General features: G+C 36.2%; 1 protein-coding gene across 4 annotated transcripts in view; it reads right to left on the bottom strand.

Moving 5' to 3' along the window:
- Positions 1 to 14,521, bottom strand: part of PAPOLA (poly(A) polymerase alpha) — a 44,134-nt gene that overhangs the window by 2,339 nt on the left and 27,274 nt on the right. Inside the window, exons 14-21 of one of the 4 annotated variants that reach the window (XM_058025656.1) lie at positions 13,703 to 13,822; positions 12,136 to 12,245; positions 9,287 to 9,408; positions 8,099 to 8,241; positions 6,692 to 6,789; positions 4,014 to 4,234; positions 3,576 to 3,638; positions 1,914 to 1,988 (exon numbers count right to left, since the gene is read on the bottom strand). In XM_058025656.1, coding sequence (XP_057881639.1) covers positions 1,914 to 1,988; positions 3,576 to 3,638; positions 4,014 to 4,234; positions 6,692 to 6,789; positions 8,099 to 8,241; positions 9,287 to 9,408; positions 12,136 to 12,245; positions 13,703 to 13,822 — 952 coding nt within the window. Of the gene's footprint in view, positions 1 to 1,913; positions 1,989 to 3,575; positions 3,642 to 4,013; positions 4,235 to 6,691; positions 6,793 to 8,098; positions 8,242 to 9,286; positions 9,409 to 12,135; positions 12,246 to 13,702; positions 13,823 to 14,521 lie in introns of all 4 variants that reach the window. The other 3 variants (XM_058025653.1, XM_058025654.1, XM_058025652.1) reach the window with 3 other exon arrangements.

The following is a 14,521-nucleotide window of genomic DNA, read 5'->3' as shown; positions in this document are numbered from 1 at the left end:
AGAGTCTTTAATAAAGAAAATTTCTACATAATCTTTGTGTGCTTTTATTTTTTTGACAAGTGCAAGAAATTAGCAAGTGCTGTAGATAAAGCTGGGCCTACTAATAACCTGTATTAAAGTAAAACATCCACATAATAATGATGCTTGATCAGTACCATCAACTATCTGATCTACATGTCTAGTATTTGAAAACCTCTCTTAAAAATTCATTGTTAAGTCTCTGCCCTTCCTGATGAGTGATGAAAAACAGTTCCCAATCCAATGTGTGTGTCATCATATATTATAGACTGTTGAAAAACTCTACAGTCAAATGTCTAATTTTTCATATTCGTTCAGATTTATATAACAAAAAAGTTATGAACTCTAAAAAGGTACTGTATGAATTTGTTAAGAATTTCACCTTAACAATAATCTCAACAATTTTTTCTCACTTATAAGACTTAAATGCCATTCGGAAAAATTGTATCTAAAACAAACTAAAGGAAAAGACAGAAACATACCCAAGATTCAATGAGATTAATTTATTTCTCACTTGCTGTACATGCCTCTAAGTTTGGGGTGGTTTGGTTTTTTTCTTTTAAGTATTTCCACTTCCACTGTGGCACATTATTTGCCATCCCAATAACGCAGTTATTATGCAATACTTCACATCATTTATCATAAAATGTTTCCTTACATTATAAATGTTCAAAATTTATATAAGGTACCTTTGATACATGGGGAAATCTGCATTAAAATGACTACTCTTAATTGTTGCTTTATTAAAAATAAATCACTCAAGTTAACACTGACTGATGTGTTTGTGCACAAAGCAGCAGGGACCCAGGACAAAATAGCTCTGGGCTTCACATTACCCCTGCCCCAAGTAACCCTCTGGCTGGTGCTGATCTACAGTCTGACATGTTTCTATTTTCTGCAACATGGGCAGTGTTTTAAACAAACCAACAAGAACACTGAGAAATGACAGAGGAGGCTCACCATCCTTTGTAGTTTCCAGATTACGTTTGCTAAAGTAACAACCACACAATCTGTAAAAAAGCTACAAAGCTTTATGTAATCCCCCACAATAACAGAAAAAATAAAATTGGTATACTTACTAAATGATCTAAAAAATTCCCCAAAGCAGTTTAGGAAGTCAATGTAGCATCTACAGTTTTGCTATCTTTATTCAGTACTGCTCATACAGTTCAAAATGTCCAGTAAGAAATACAATTATTACTATTGCAACAATTTCTATTTTCAACCAACACATTCACTACACATACTTCAATGATTCAAGTGTGCATAAAGTGCTTGATAGTGATATTTAATCAGCAGAGCACTAAGAGAAGTTTAAAAATATTAGTAAGAAACAGAGGTGCTCTCTAAAAGTTGTTACAATACTAGAAACAAAAACTTAAGTGAATGGTACAGAATTCTTACTATTTTGCAAAGGACTTTACACTGCTAACACCAGCTGGCTAAGGAGTGACAAACTTACAACTTGTCTCATACCAATTATCAGAACCTGAAGTTACATTTCAGACATCCTCAACCTCTACCTGGAGATCTTTGAGCAGCAGCTATTTAAAGCATTTGTTTTCTTGTTAGAAAGGATTATTCTGCAATATGCAAAGCTCAAAGGAATAAACTGAGCCCCTTACTTTGAAGGCACAATTCAGAAGAGCGAATCCAGCTTCAGTCAGTTTGTATGGTAAGCCATACATGTTTAGCTACAATGCACATTCAGTAAGATCAATGACTATCTAAAACAAAAATTGTGACAGTAACAACAAGTAGCTTACCATAAAATGGATTTCTATTTCAAATTATACATTTATTTTTAACATCTGGATTCATTTCAGTTTCAATTCTTTCACCACAGATTAGCACATAAATACATTACATGGCAGCATTGCTTTTATAAACAGTACCTGAGGAGCTTGAAGAGAAGTTGTCTGAAGAGTTTCTGTTTGAGAATTAACATTCACTTCTGTCTCAACTTGCTCCTGAAAATAAAAATCAAAAGCATCACCACAGTTACACCACTTCCAATGAGCTACTTATATACAACACCCAGCACTCCAGAACGATTTACATTGTGCATATTCAGCAAATGAAAAATGCAAGCATTGATGCTTGCTGCATTGACACCCTTCCTTTTATGAAGGAATCACCACACTGGAGAATGTTTCACTTATTAGGGATTTGACATCAACACAAGCTACATCACTTATCAGCTGTCATTTATTTAACCGATAAACACCTTTTATACAGAATCCTATAGCAAAACATTACATGTCACTCAACTCACTAAAGACAAAAAGCGTATTATCAAGGAGGATTATGTGAAAAGCTACAGAATTTGTTTAAAAATTCAACAGCTTTTCCATAGCTTTTGCCATTCTGCCAGTAAAGTTTTCCTGCTGCTTTAATGGGTTGATTCAGCTTTCTGAATGAATAGGTGAGTGTCAGAGACTGATTTGCAGGTAAAACAGTGGGACTACAGGACTAAAGCAGGACAATGGCACATTCTCATTTTAATAAAAACAGTCTGCTAGCTCAAAGTGTACTATGAACACACCCTAAAAAAGGAATGCATTTCAATGGATGAAAACCTGTGTCTATGTTAATTTAAGACATTTAATTCCACCATAAATATTAAGGACAAAGACTTAGAGGAGACTGCCAATAAAAACTAACAGGATTACCTATGTCTTTTATAATTATCTGTATCCAGTGGATCTATTTTTGAAGTGAGGTATTAAGTGCTTACATGTATTTCTGCCCTCACCTATCTTAACTTCAGAGACATTGCAAGGTGACTGCCTAACAAGATACAATTCCTGAAGCTATAAACCAAAGAACTTACATTTAACTTTAAGCATAAGCGTAACTTTCAGAGTATTCCAGAGACAACAGAATGTGCCTCATAAAAACTGCAAAATTCCAACTGGAGAGCTGCTATCATAAGGCTAAAAAGAGTCTGTCAACCTTTCTGTTCACCTCTAAGGTAGAAAAATTTTCTGCTAATTACAAGATACTGGAGAGGCACACTGAATCTCCTAAGTCCCCAAACAGTATGCTGTAACTTCACACAATAATTTCACTTGCACAGATGATTTACTTACTATCACTTGAAATTTCTTTATCTAAAAAGTGAACAAGGTGGCTGGCTTTAGGATGCTTAGCCCAACATGCAAACTCCAAACAGAACACATAGGACAATTGCTCTTCCACTAATTGACATACATCAGGTTTGGGATGCAGAAAAAGCATGGCATATTGACACATCCTTGATCTAATATAACAAGCTGAAATATAAATATCATGACTAATTTTTTCATCATGCTTAATATCATGTACTGACCAGCAAAGAAATGACAATCCTATGCGTTTATGGATTCAGGCTCAACTTAGCATGCCAGCAGGCAATGGACTCCATCAATACTGATATGAACATTAAAAAAATAAGATATCATTTTGATATCTTTACTGGAGAGTCTGGATATAGACACACTCTTAGTCATTCCTAGAGAGAAACAGTAATTTTCCCAAATAATATATACAAAATTATACAGTCTAGGCATATATACCTTAGTTTCCATTTTTTCATGTTCATTCAAATCTATACAGCTAGTATCTTCACTTATTTCATCCTGCTGAAAAGCAAACACAGAAACTATTACAAATCATAAAATTGTATTTTAAAAAAATCAACAAGAGAATAAGGTCAAAGTGTTTGAAAGGACAGAATTAGTTGTAAGACTTAGCATATTACAGGCTTACCAAAATAATTACTTTTAAGGTAAGAATCTAGATTCTAAGCATTTGTGCTAATGCAGTACATGTGTCATGTGATGAATACCAACAAAATAAAAATACTAACACCTTGGCAAGCTGAAAACATCAAGCAGCAATGCAATCAGAATAAGAAATTTCTGAAACTTGGAATATGAGAATCAGCCCTCTGGGTGAAATGAATATTCTAAGTTTTGAACATTGCTATGGTATGATCTGAAAATCTCAAATACCTCTTCAATTTTAATTTTCTTAGGAGACTCTTCTTTATGGGGAGAAGATGTCCTTTTCACTGCTGCGACAGGGCTAGGCATTTTTGTTGCAACATTTCCTGAACTTCTTGGTGATGGATTTAATAGATACGCTGAGGGAACAATTCTAGAGATGGTAGGCTTTGGTGGTGGAGAAATGGCTGGTTGTGTGGCAGTTTGAGGAATGCTTTCATTTGAAGTACCTATGGACAAACAATTTAAAGACCTTCAACAAGAGGAATTGACACAATCATTTCAGTTCAATCACTGGTATTTTTGGTCTCTAATCAAAACCCCTGACATCAAGCAGGCATCAAGGAAGTGGTACAGTTAATGGTGTAGCATCATGTTTGGAACAGCAAGTGTGCGTACACTGCACAGTTTCAAGCTCATTCTTGAGCTCGAGTGCCCCCTCAGCAAGTTCTCTGGAGACACCAGGCTGTGTGGTGCAGCTGACACACTGGAGGGACGAGATGCCATCCAGAGGCACCTGGACAGGCTGGACAGGTGGGTCAATGCAAACCTGTTGAAGTTCAACAGAGTGAGTGCAAGGTCCTGTGGCTGGGTTGTGGCAAACCCAGGCACACCCTCAGGCTGGGCAGAGAAGTGACTCATACAAAGTCCCTGAGAACAAAGACTTGGGGGCCATGGTTGATGAAAAACTCAACATGAGCTGGCCAACGTGTTCACAGCCGACAGCCAAGCGTGCCCTGGGCTGCAGCCAAAGGGGTCTGGGCAGTAGGTTGAGGGAGGGGACCTTTCCCCTCTACCCTGCTCTTGTGAGACCCCACCTGGAGTGCTGTGTACAGTTCTGGTGTCCCCAATAGGAGAAGGACATGGAACTGTTGGAGCAAGTCCAGAGGAGGCTGTGAAGTTGATAAGAGGACTGGAGCACCTCCCCTCCAAAGAGAGGCTGAGAAAATTGGGGCTGGTCAGCCTGAAGAAGAGAAGGCTGCATGGAGAACTCACAGCAACCTTCCAGTATCAGAAGGGGGCCTACAGGGAAGCCAAAGAGGGATTCTTTGTCAGGAACTGTAGTGATGGGACAAAGAGCAGCGGGCACAAACTGAAAGAGGGGAAATCTGGGTTAGGTATTAGAAGAAATTCTTTAGTGTGAGGTACTGAGACACTGGAACAGGTCATCCAAGGAGGTTTTGGACCCCGGCAGTGTTCAAAGCCAGGTCAGTTAAAGCCTTGAACAAACTGGTCTAGTGGGAAGTGTCCCTGCCCATGGCAGGAGGAGTTGGAGTTAGATGATTTTTTAGGTCCATTCCAAGCCCTTAACATATGATTCTGAGAAAGAATTCCTGTACCAGACATAGGGTAGCCATGGCAATGACACTCTGCTTAGCCTAATTAACCCTGCTTAAGGCAAGCTATATGAGCCCAGACAGAGCTCTGTATAATACAGTTGTAGTATTTGTGGTACCTAAGGAAATTCTACTGCTTCTGTACTCATATATACACATTGCCAAGACTGCATTAAATCAAATCCAAGAGCAATCTGACACTCCCTTTTTCACTCAAAAATTAATTTTATCACTTCTCAGGCTTAGCTTATCTAGTGACAAATATGAAGTCATCACAGAGCATCAAATAAAGAATTTATATTATATACATCCTTTTGAAAAATGCTCCATATGACAAAGCTCTATCTCATCAATTGCCTACCTCAAACCCATAAGCGCACATAGGGAGATGCTCCAGGATGAGAAAAAATACACTGAGGAAATTTTTCATTAACAACTATCAGGTGATTAACATTTTGATTAATCAAAATATAAGAATGAACAACTTCTGATATGCTTCCAAATCCAAAAACCAGTCACGCCATTTAAGCTCCATTTAGTGCTCATGGACAAACTAACTCACACTGATGCACCTGTGACACGATAAAAACCAGAGAGAAGTAAGACTAAACCATGCCACATGTCAAGAGTGAATGAGAGATTTCATTTTGAAAGCTAACCAGTCGCTCCCCTTTTCCATCTATTTCTGACTTGCTCCTTGTACACTAAAGCACCATCAAAAAAGAAGAGTAGCTGATTCTAAGAAAACATTTTCACCAGATGCTTTTATTCTTTGACTTAGGAGTGAAAAATTTAAATTTTTAAGTAAAGTGTACTTTTTCTTGCAGAAAACAGAGGATAAAGTCAGCACATGCAGTGAGAATATCCGAACAGACATCAGTAAGGAACAGGTGTTTCTGCTTACATCTGAGTCTTTCGCATTCCTAGAATCAAATTCATGAAGCACAAGGAGCGGGAACATGGGAGGACAGACTACATACAGACAGTACAGAACCACCTTGAGTTTAACTACAAAATGAATTAAAAATAAATATAAAAATTGTTCTTCCAGCTTTAGATAATTTTTTCTTCATTTAGCTAACCAAACTACAGACCTACATTAGGTCATTGGAACACTATCGCTATTGTGCATAGCAAATATAAATCTCTAAGAATTAAAGAATTAAATGTCACAGCAAATATTTCTCTGATTTTTTGAATCCTTAAGAAATTATTGAACTATGTGTATGAAGAAGAACACATTACAGCATGTGTTATGCAAAGTCTAGAAGACTCAAGCTGGAAGAAAAACTGCCTTATAAACATTTCCAAAAATTCAATAGAAACAATATGCTACGCCATTTTCCTTACCCCCTGAGCTTTCACTGGAATTTATTTGTGGCACAGTGACTTCAGAAGCCTGTGTGTTGGTCACAGATGCTGCTGTTACAGCTGGCGCAGGACTGCTTCTGCTAAAAAGAGAAAAATCATGAAATGCTGAAGACATTAGTAAAGCTATGGTGTTACATGATCTGCCTTTCATCACATCATGTGTTACCAGTAACCACAGCTAGTATTTTACCTACGTTACAGAGCAGAACTTATGCCAGTAAAAAGGTAAAAGTGAGCCTTGGCAATCTACTACCAAACACAAGCAATGGAAGCTCTTTCAAATATTGAATTTAAATCACTCAATGACAGTTTTGAGACCAGAAAAAGGCTATATTTAAAAGACAGGCAAAAATTCAGGCAGTGTCCACCCATATAATGAGCATGGGAAAACACAACAACTATTTACTGAAGGATGAAACAAAACCAGTGTAGAAGAATCAGAATAAAAAGTTTGGTTTTAATTTACACACACTGTTACAATGATAATTTCAGTCTAAAATCATCCCAAACAAAGGCCTGGAGCTTCAAGTGACCAATCACAAAAATGATCCCTTTTCCATCATCAAGAAACTGGGAAGCAGTGTGTGTCTAAAATCAGCCAAAGGCAATTTCCACTTCACTTGTGACATCCTAGGTAAGACAGATTTATTTCAGTAGCACAGATAGTGGTATCAACTACTGTTCACTGTTTACCAAGGAAGACTAACTGAAAGAACTTCTGTCAAAAGGACCAAATTAAGTATTTCATCCCACACAACATCCTATAATAGATGACTAATACTGCTGGTCTGTAGGAGATTGATAACTTCTATGTGTATCAAAGAGACAAACATGGGACCCTGGAAAGAAGAGAGTACACTCACTTACTGCGGTAAACTGGAGTTAAGGTATGAAAAGACTTAGTACAGAAAGTTAGTATTAAGATAACTTTAATATGTACACCTTGAAACTAGGGGAAATTATGGTCCTAAGCTTAATTTGCATAGGTATCATCAGTAACAGCAGGAGCACTACTTATTTCCCAGACAGAAAATCTAAACTTCTCTATTGTCTCACACTTGGAGCCAAAACTCACAAAATACTTCCTCACCCTCACAACACTGCTCACTACTTCTCACAACCTCCTACTGCAGGCCCCAAGTTCTTCTATCATCATTTTCTTCTAAGCATTTTTACCCAAATTTATAATTCTTCATCAAGTTCAGCACCATTGCTCCCTATCCCCCAAATTTTGCTATAGTGCTCAAACTGCAATAAGAGTGTTTACAATCTCCATCCAATTTAGAACATTCCCACGGTGGTAATCACATGTGTGCAGTATTTGCCATGTGTTTAACACAAGTAATTCAGGAAGAGAACAGCAACAAGCCTGAAAGTCTTCATTACCCCTGAGAACTTCCAGAACTGTTCAACGGACTTGTCTTCATAGCACTGGTAGGCGAAGGCACAGACGTGCTGTTATCACTGTCCATAGACAAGTCTAGGCTGCTGTCATTCAGAGCTGTCAACCTGATCCCTTCTGTTGAATGCTGCAAGCCACAAGGCAAAGGAAAATTCTGTTAGTCTAATTAAAAGTTTAAAAAGCAACAGAAATTTAAGTTAGTTAAAAATGCAAACTTAAATGGACAGTTTTCAAATCCTTTTACATGTAAATAATCCACTATCCTCTCACTACAAGCATTGACATTTTCATGTTCACAACTCTGGTACAGATTTGTCTGAATCAATCACATTCAAAAAGAAACTGTTACTGTATTTAATTATTATATTTTTCAGCTTTATTTCAAATTTCTTTGGTTTTGTGGACTTCAAAATACTTTCATTAACTTTAAAGTAAGTGATGTACATCAAAACAAACTGATGTACATAAAAAGAATTTTTTGTAAATTTTTTAAGAATTTAAAGAGGATTTGAATTTAGTCCATGGAGAAGAAAAACCCTTTTCTGACATAGTACTACTACTTTAAGTGACACATTACTTAATAATTACATTGTTTTCTGAAACAGATCTACACTTGGTGTCAATAAAGACTTCCTAGTCCTTAAAACAGCATTCAATATAAAACAGCTATAGAAATGAAGCATGTTATTCAGCTATACTTAAACAGAATATGTAGCAGTGGTTTAGCTATTGAAAAATCCAAGCAAACATGTATTGCTCTCAGATCAAGCTAATACAAAGCAGTAGAGATTTTGAAATATACTGAACTGTTCAATTCAAACTTTCACCCCTTCTTACTGACTCAACTGAAATTTAACAATAATCCAACACAGCATCTTAATTAAAAACTAATGCTACCATTCTCATATGGCCACAGGTAAACTACCCAGCTAGACAACATACTATCCACATTGCTGATGCTCTGAGAAATGTAGTATTATATTCAGTGCACCTAATAATACTGCTACACTCAAATGAGATCATTTGCAGGTAAAATTAGGATATCAAAATGTGATTTTAATTCTTTGATTAGTAAACCTAAACATCTAAGTAAATGTAAATTAGTAAACCAAAAAATCAAAAATTTGAGAGCAATAGTATTTTTATTGCTCTCATATATTTCAGAAGTTTACCTTTTTCTTTTTCTGAAGCACATGATTAGGTAGCAGTTGGTGAAGTTGCTTACGCTTCACATGCCTTGCAGCAATCTTCATATCCATCTCAAACATCTTGCTGTTTATTGCTTGCCTATAAACTACAATTAGAATAACAGTAAGACATACTGAAGCATTTTGTAAAGTCCACTTACTTGCCCAGGCAGAAACCATTTGCATTTCAGAGCACTTATTACCCTCAAGAACAAGAATAATGTTTCCTTGTTCTGGAGGAAGAAAAGGAAACTGCCTAGCATGCCAGCACTGATAGTACAAACACAAACATTAGTTTGGAAACAGGTGACCTGTTTTTCAAGAAAAATGTCTTGCAAGCACACAGTTCTCTGTATTTCCAATAAGTTTTAACCAGAAGAGCTCAGAAGCAAACTCTTTTATTTCATCTCAAAGAGATTAAAGATAAAAATAAAATTTTCTCATAAGAATTACAGCACTTAGATAAAATAATTTTCTTTGCAGGTGATTTTATTTATGCAGCTCCTGCAACAAATGGGTTTTAATTCAGGAGTTAAGTGCTCATTTGCCATCTAATGTATTAAAATTACTCTGGCAACTCACACATCACTACATTTTTATACAGAAGTAACTTATGTTTAGATTTTTTCTGTTTTCTTGGGCTTTTTTGTTGCTCTGGTTTTTGGGGGTTTTTTTTGTTTTTGTTTTTGGTTTTTTTTAATTTTGTATGGTCATTTTGGTGGTTTTGTTTGGTTGGTATTTGTTTCTTTTAATTTTGTCTAGTATGACAAGTTATTTCTCTTCACCTCAGAACATGTGCTTCTGGTAAGTCACCATGGTAAGCACTAGTACAAGAACTGCACTGGAACCCAGAATGCTGGGCTCAAGTAAAGCCAGGTAAAAATGAAAAGCTTCTTCTTCCACACTGACTGTCTCCACAACATTGAGCAAAAGCTGGGGCAGATGTATGAATACAAAACGGTTCCGTAGCTCTTAAATACAAAAAATTCAAGCGGTATCTCCCTGATTCACTGTCTATTCTACAAACATTAAGGAACCTCACTGAATAGGCTGTGAACAGGTAATTAAAAAGGTGTTAAGAGAGAGGCACACAAAGACCTGAATGAATACTGAGTATTAAAGCAAGTACTGCACTACTTCTTGGTATTGAAGAAGCTCATAAAGCCTCTCTGTAAAAAACTACAGTGGTAATAGCTAAGGTACAGGCATGCTCAGTGGAACCAGACATTGTTAAAGCATTCCATATTTCTGACATTAGGTCTTATCAAAGTTTCCATACAACAAAAACCTGGATCACTCTTCATGTCTCTCTTCCTCCCCTTGCTCCCACTAAAAAACAAGCTATTCTTTAATTCCATACTGGAAAATAGTTAGTTACTTCTGATAAAATCTTAGGATCTATTCCAAAAGACAGGGAAAAGAAGTCTTTAGGCTGGATTAAAAACAATGAAGACAGACCCACACTAATTTCAGATTACCAAAAAAAACCCACAACACACAAACTTAAATTGTTTACTAGACTGTTACTTCTGGAAGCATATTCACAAACCCTCTGCATCACAGTTTGTAAGGATCTTGATTAAATGCTACTCCACTTATAAGTGCACCTATTTAGACAAACTTCAGGAATACAGTGCAAATAAATCACATAAAAAATTGTAAGTGCAAATTTTAGTATTTTCATACTAAAAATCTCACACCAGTATATTACTGAAATATCTGTTTACAAGCAATGAAAGACCTGAGAAACTAACTTCTCAATTCCTTCACTCCTTCAAAGCGGCAGCCAAGGTATTATCTTTTCTACGTTCTCAGAAATTAGAATGATGTTCCTACAGTTGCTATTATTCGCCTTCATCACTAATAATTACAATAAATATTTCAACTCTCAAGAAAGAGATGCCCCTCTGCAGCTATATATGACAATAAACAACTTTGAAATCTTGGTATGATTTATAAATATGCCTACATATTTATTGCAATCACAGGTGTGAGGTGGAAGGGGGACGAAGGTGTTCAATTCCCTTGCTTCCTCAGACTGGGTCTTAGAAATTCAGAGACCATGGCTGCATAAGGTAACACTTGAACCTACTCCTTTAGCTCTGTAAACACAGAATACTTGAGCCTCAACTGTTGTTTGTTTAAAAAAAAAAAAAAAACACAAAAACCCCAACCTGTAAATTTATTAGCTAAATCTGTCTAAGCTACTGTTCCTGACACTCTGGTGTCACACTCCCCAGCTGCTACCAATTCTTTGCTTACAAAATTTCCTATGTGTGTACTAAGTTATTTTAGTGAATCAAAATGTAAACATCAGGAAATCAAAAAGCTCTCTTCCCCCGAGTGTCAGACATGAAAGTAAAGATTACTGAATCAATTATCTAGTATGAAACATCATGGAATAAAAGACATTTTTGTTAATCCACTGATAAATTTAGTTTCACCAAGTAACAAAAATATTTAAACCCTGCTCACGTTTTTGAGGTTAAGCTTGCTAGCTTGTGTATGATAACTAATTCATCTGTTTAATAAAGATTACAAAATAGTGTACCACACTTTTAGTGAGATCTGCAAGATGTATGGATAATTTTTATCACTTTTAAACGAGAACAAACTGAAAGTGATTAGTCTAAATCCTAACTAGACTTAGGAACATTTAAACTCATTGAAAGTGTGTTTCATGAAATAAAACCTTCAACTCCTCAGCCGAAACCCTCTGTGTAGATACAATTCTACTATTGCTATGAGCATTATGAATAAAGATTAAATTTTGAGCAAAGTCAGTAACTTCAAAAAGTTTGTTAATATCAGAACACCTAGAAAGCAAAACTCACCTGTGTCTGTAAAAGACTGAATGTCGTAGGTAAGATCAACACTTAAATTTTCTGAGTTTTCAGTTTTCTTAAACACCAACCCAATCACCCACATTGTACGGTATTCCTCCCTGGAAAAATTTATAAAAAACAGTCATGTAATACTGACAGAATTAAACAGCTTAATAAGTTATTTGCTGCAATAGACAACAGTTGTACTTTCTAGCTCTAGTAGCAATAGATAACTGGACATAGAAACGCAAAACTCAAGTTGTCTAACAATATTTCTTTTTCATTCACAAATATGTCATTAAACACTACACACCTACCCCCAGCAAATGAACTTAGATCATCAGTAGATTACTCCATTCAACTGTGTTCCCATATAGATACTCTCATGTAGCTCCTAGCATGAGAATAACCAGATCTCAACTAGACATAGCAACTATAAAGGCACTGAAAGTAATTAGAACCTATTACCCAATAAAGCAACTTCCATTTTGCAACTTAAACGTGTCTTCAATGCTCAAATCTCTCAGCTGTAACTGACCACAAACCGCAGGTTTCAGTTAAAACCCTCCCTTTGACAGCTGCCCTTTACATGGAATGGTGAAAGAATGAATGTCCTTTGTATATCCTGTAAAGATAACCTTTGCTGGAAGTATTCCCTGAATCAAGTCCTCTGAAATAAGAGCTAATTGGAGCCTCTGATTATGCAGGCAGTTGTAGCTATATCCACTCATTAAACTGGTGCTGAGGAGGTGCTGCCTGCTTTCATCCAGTTTTACTAGGAACACATGTGTAACAATTATATAACCTCTTAAAAAAAAGTAGCCCCATACTGTACTTGAAGCAGTTTGTGTGGAAAAGGCCCTGTGCAAGAGTAACAAGGCTTTTCACATATCCAAGTAAAGACAAATTCCTCCCCCACTCTCACACTTCACACAAAAATATGATTCCAAACAAATTAATTACAATGCTATCTTGAAAAAAGTCTTAAAAGAATTTTCCACCCACACACACCTGCAACTGCTGTTTTGAGTGGAGGAGGGAGTAAAAAAAACCATTTTAAATCCTCAACAATCTGAAGCACTTAATACTATCTCCACTGTTTCCACAACCTGACAAATTCTAACCACAGCCATTATGATTTCAATGATCTTCATCCCAATTGCTAAATTTTATAACATTAAATGAACTCAGTTACTCAAGAGCTCTTGTACAGTGCCTGATGTTCTCCCACATTGTCAGTGCTTCCTCACAATTAAAACAGCATCAACTAAGTAGTAGTAACTTATACAGGTTGGCGGGAAATTATGCAATTAATACAGTTATTAACAAAAATAATTTCCCCTTATTTTCTGATTTAGAGACATTCTTATACACAATTAAAGAGTACCTAATTTAAATAACACTTATTTTAAATATTACTTAAGAAGAGCTGAGCATCATTGGTTTGCCTTTAGGTGCTGTCATTAAAAATTAATCCTTTTAAGATTCTATAAAAATGTCAGTTTATTTATTAATGAAATTGTGTTTTAGTTAAGTTAGTTTCTCCCTACTAAATGAAGAAAATAGGTTTGCTTACTTGTCAGGATTCTCCTTGGGTGCTGGGAATGACTGTGGATTCACATGTGCCAGTGTAATGAATTCGTTCTTCTCCAGGTTTCCAACTAGAATACGGATTTTTGATTCCACCAAGCCCACCCTGTATAAATGTCATTTATTAGCAAGATCTCATTAACAGGAAATAATAGAAGTATCCAACATCACATATCAGGATAAAATCCTCAACATTCTCCTTATACTAATACTTGAGACCACTAATGAATTAGTGCACGTCAGATTAATTCAGATCAATAATTTCAGTTAAGGCATTACAAAAGCTGACAAGGGAAGCTTAAGAATGCCCTGCAGCTCTCTCTGCAGCCTGATTTCACAAATGGAATTAAATACAAGACATTACACATAGAGTAAAAGGCAGTTAGAAAGGACAACCACATATTTATCCAATATTCTTTTGGCTTCAGATCACAAATTTTAGAGGTAAGGAAATTCCCAATACTTGCCAATCTTAGAATTTCACTAATAAAAGAGCAGAAACATGGGAAAGGGGAATTGGGGAATTTTTGTTTTGAGAAACAGCATTTCACGTGACTGAAAACATACCTCCTCACACTGCTTATTAAAAAAAGTGCACAAGGCATTTGTAAAGTAAATCTGAGACTCCTGTTAAGGAAAAATTCAAGCAACAGCCTTCACTCCCCAGTTTTTTATTTTTACTGGGGTTTTTTTCAGCCTCTACAGTCTTCATCCATTTAATTTTGAAACACTGACGCTCCACTTTCATTCATTAAGATGACACCTGATACACTAGATACTCCCTTGTCCAAGGTTGACTGGGGGC

The sequence above is a fragment of the Melospiza georgiana genome, chromosome 6 (genome assembly GCF_028018845.1).
Source record: "Melospiza georgiana isolate bMelGeo1 chromosome 6, bMelGeo1.pri, whole genome shotgun sequence".
Taxonomy (NCBI): Eukaryota; Metazoa; Chordata; class Aves; order Passeriformes; family Passerellidae; genus Melospiza; species Melospiza georgiana.
Note: the sequence above shows the minus strand (reverse complement) of the source record. Positions and strands in the feature narration are given on the sequence as shown.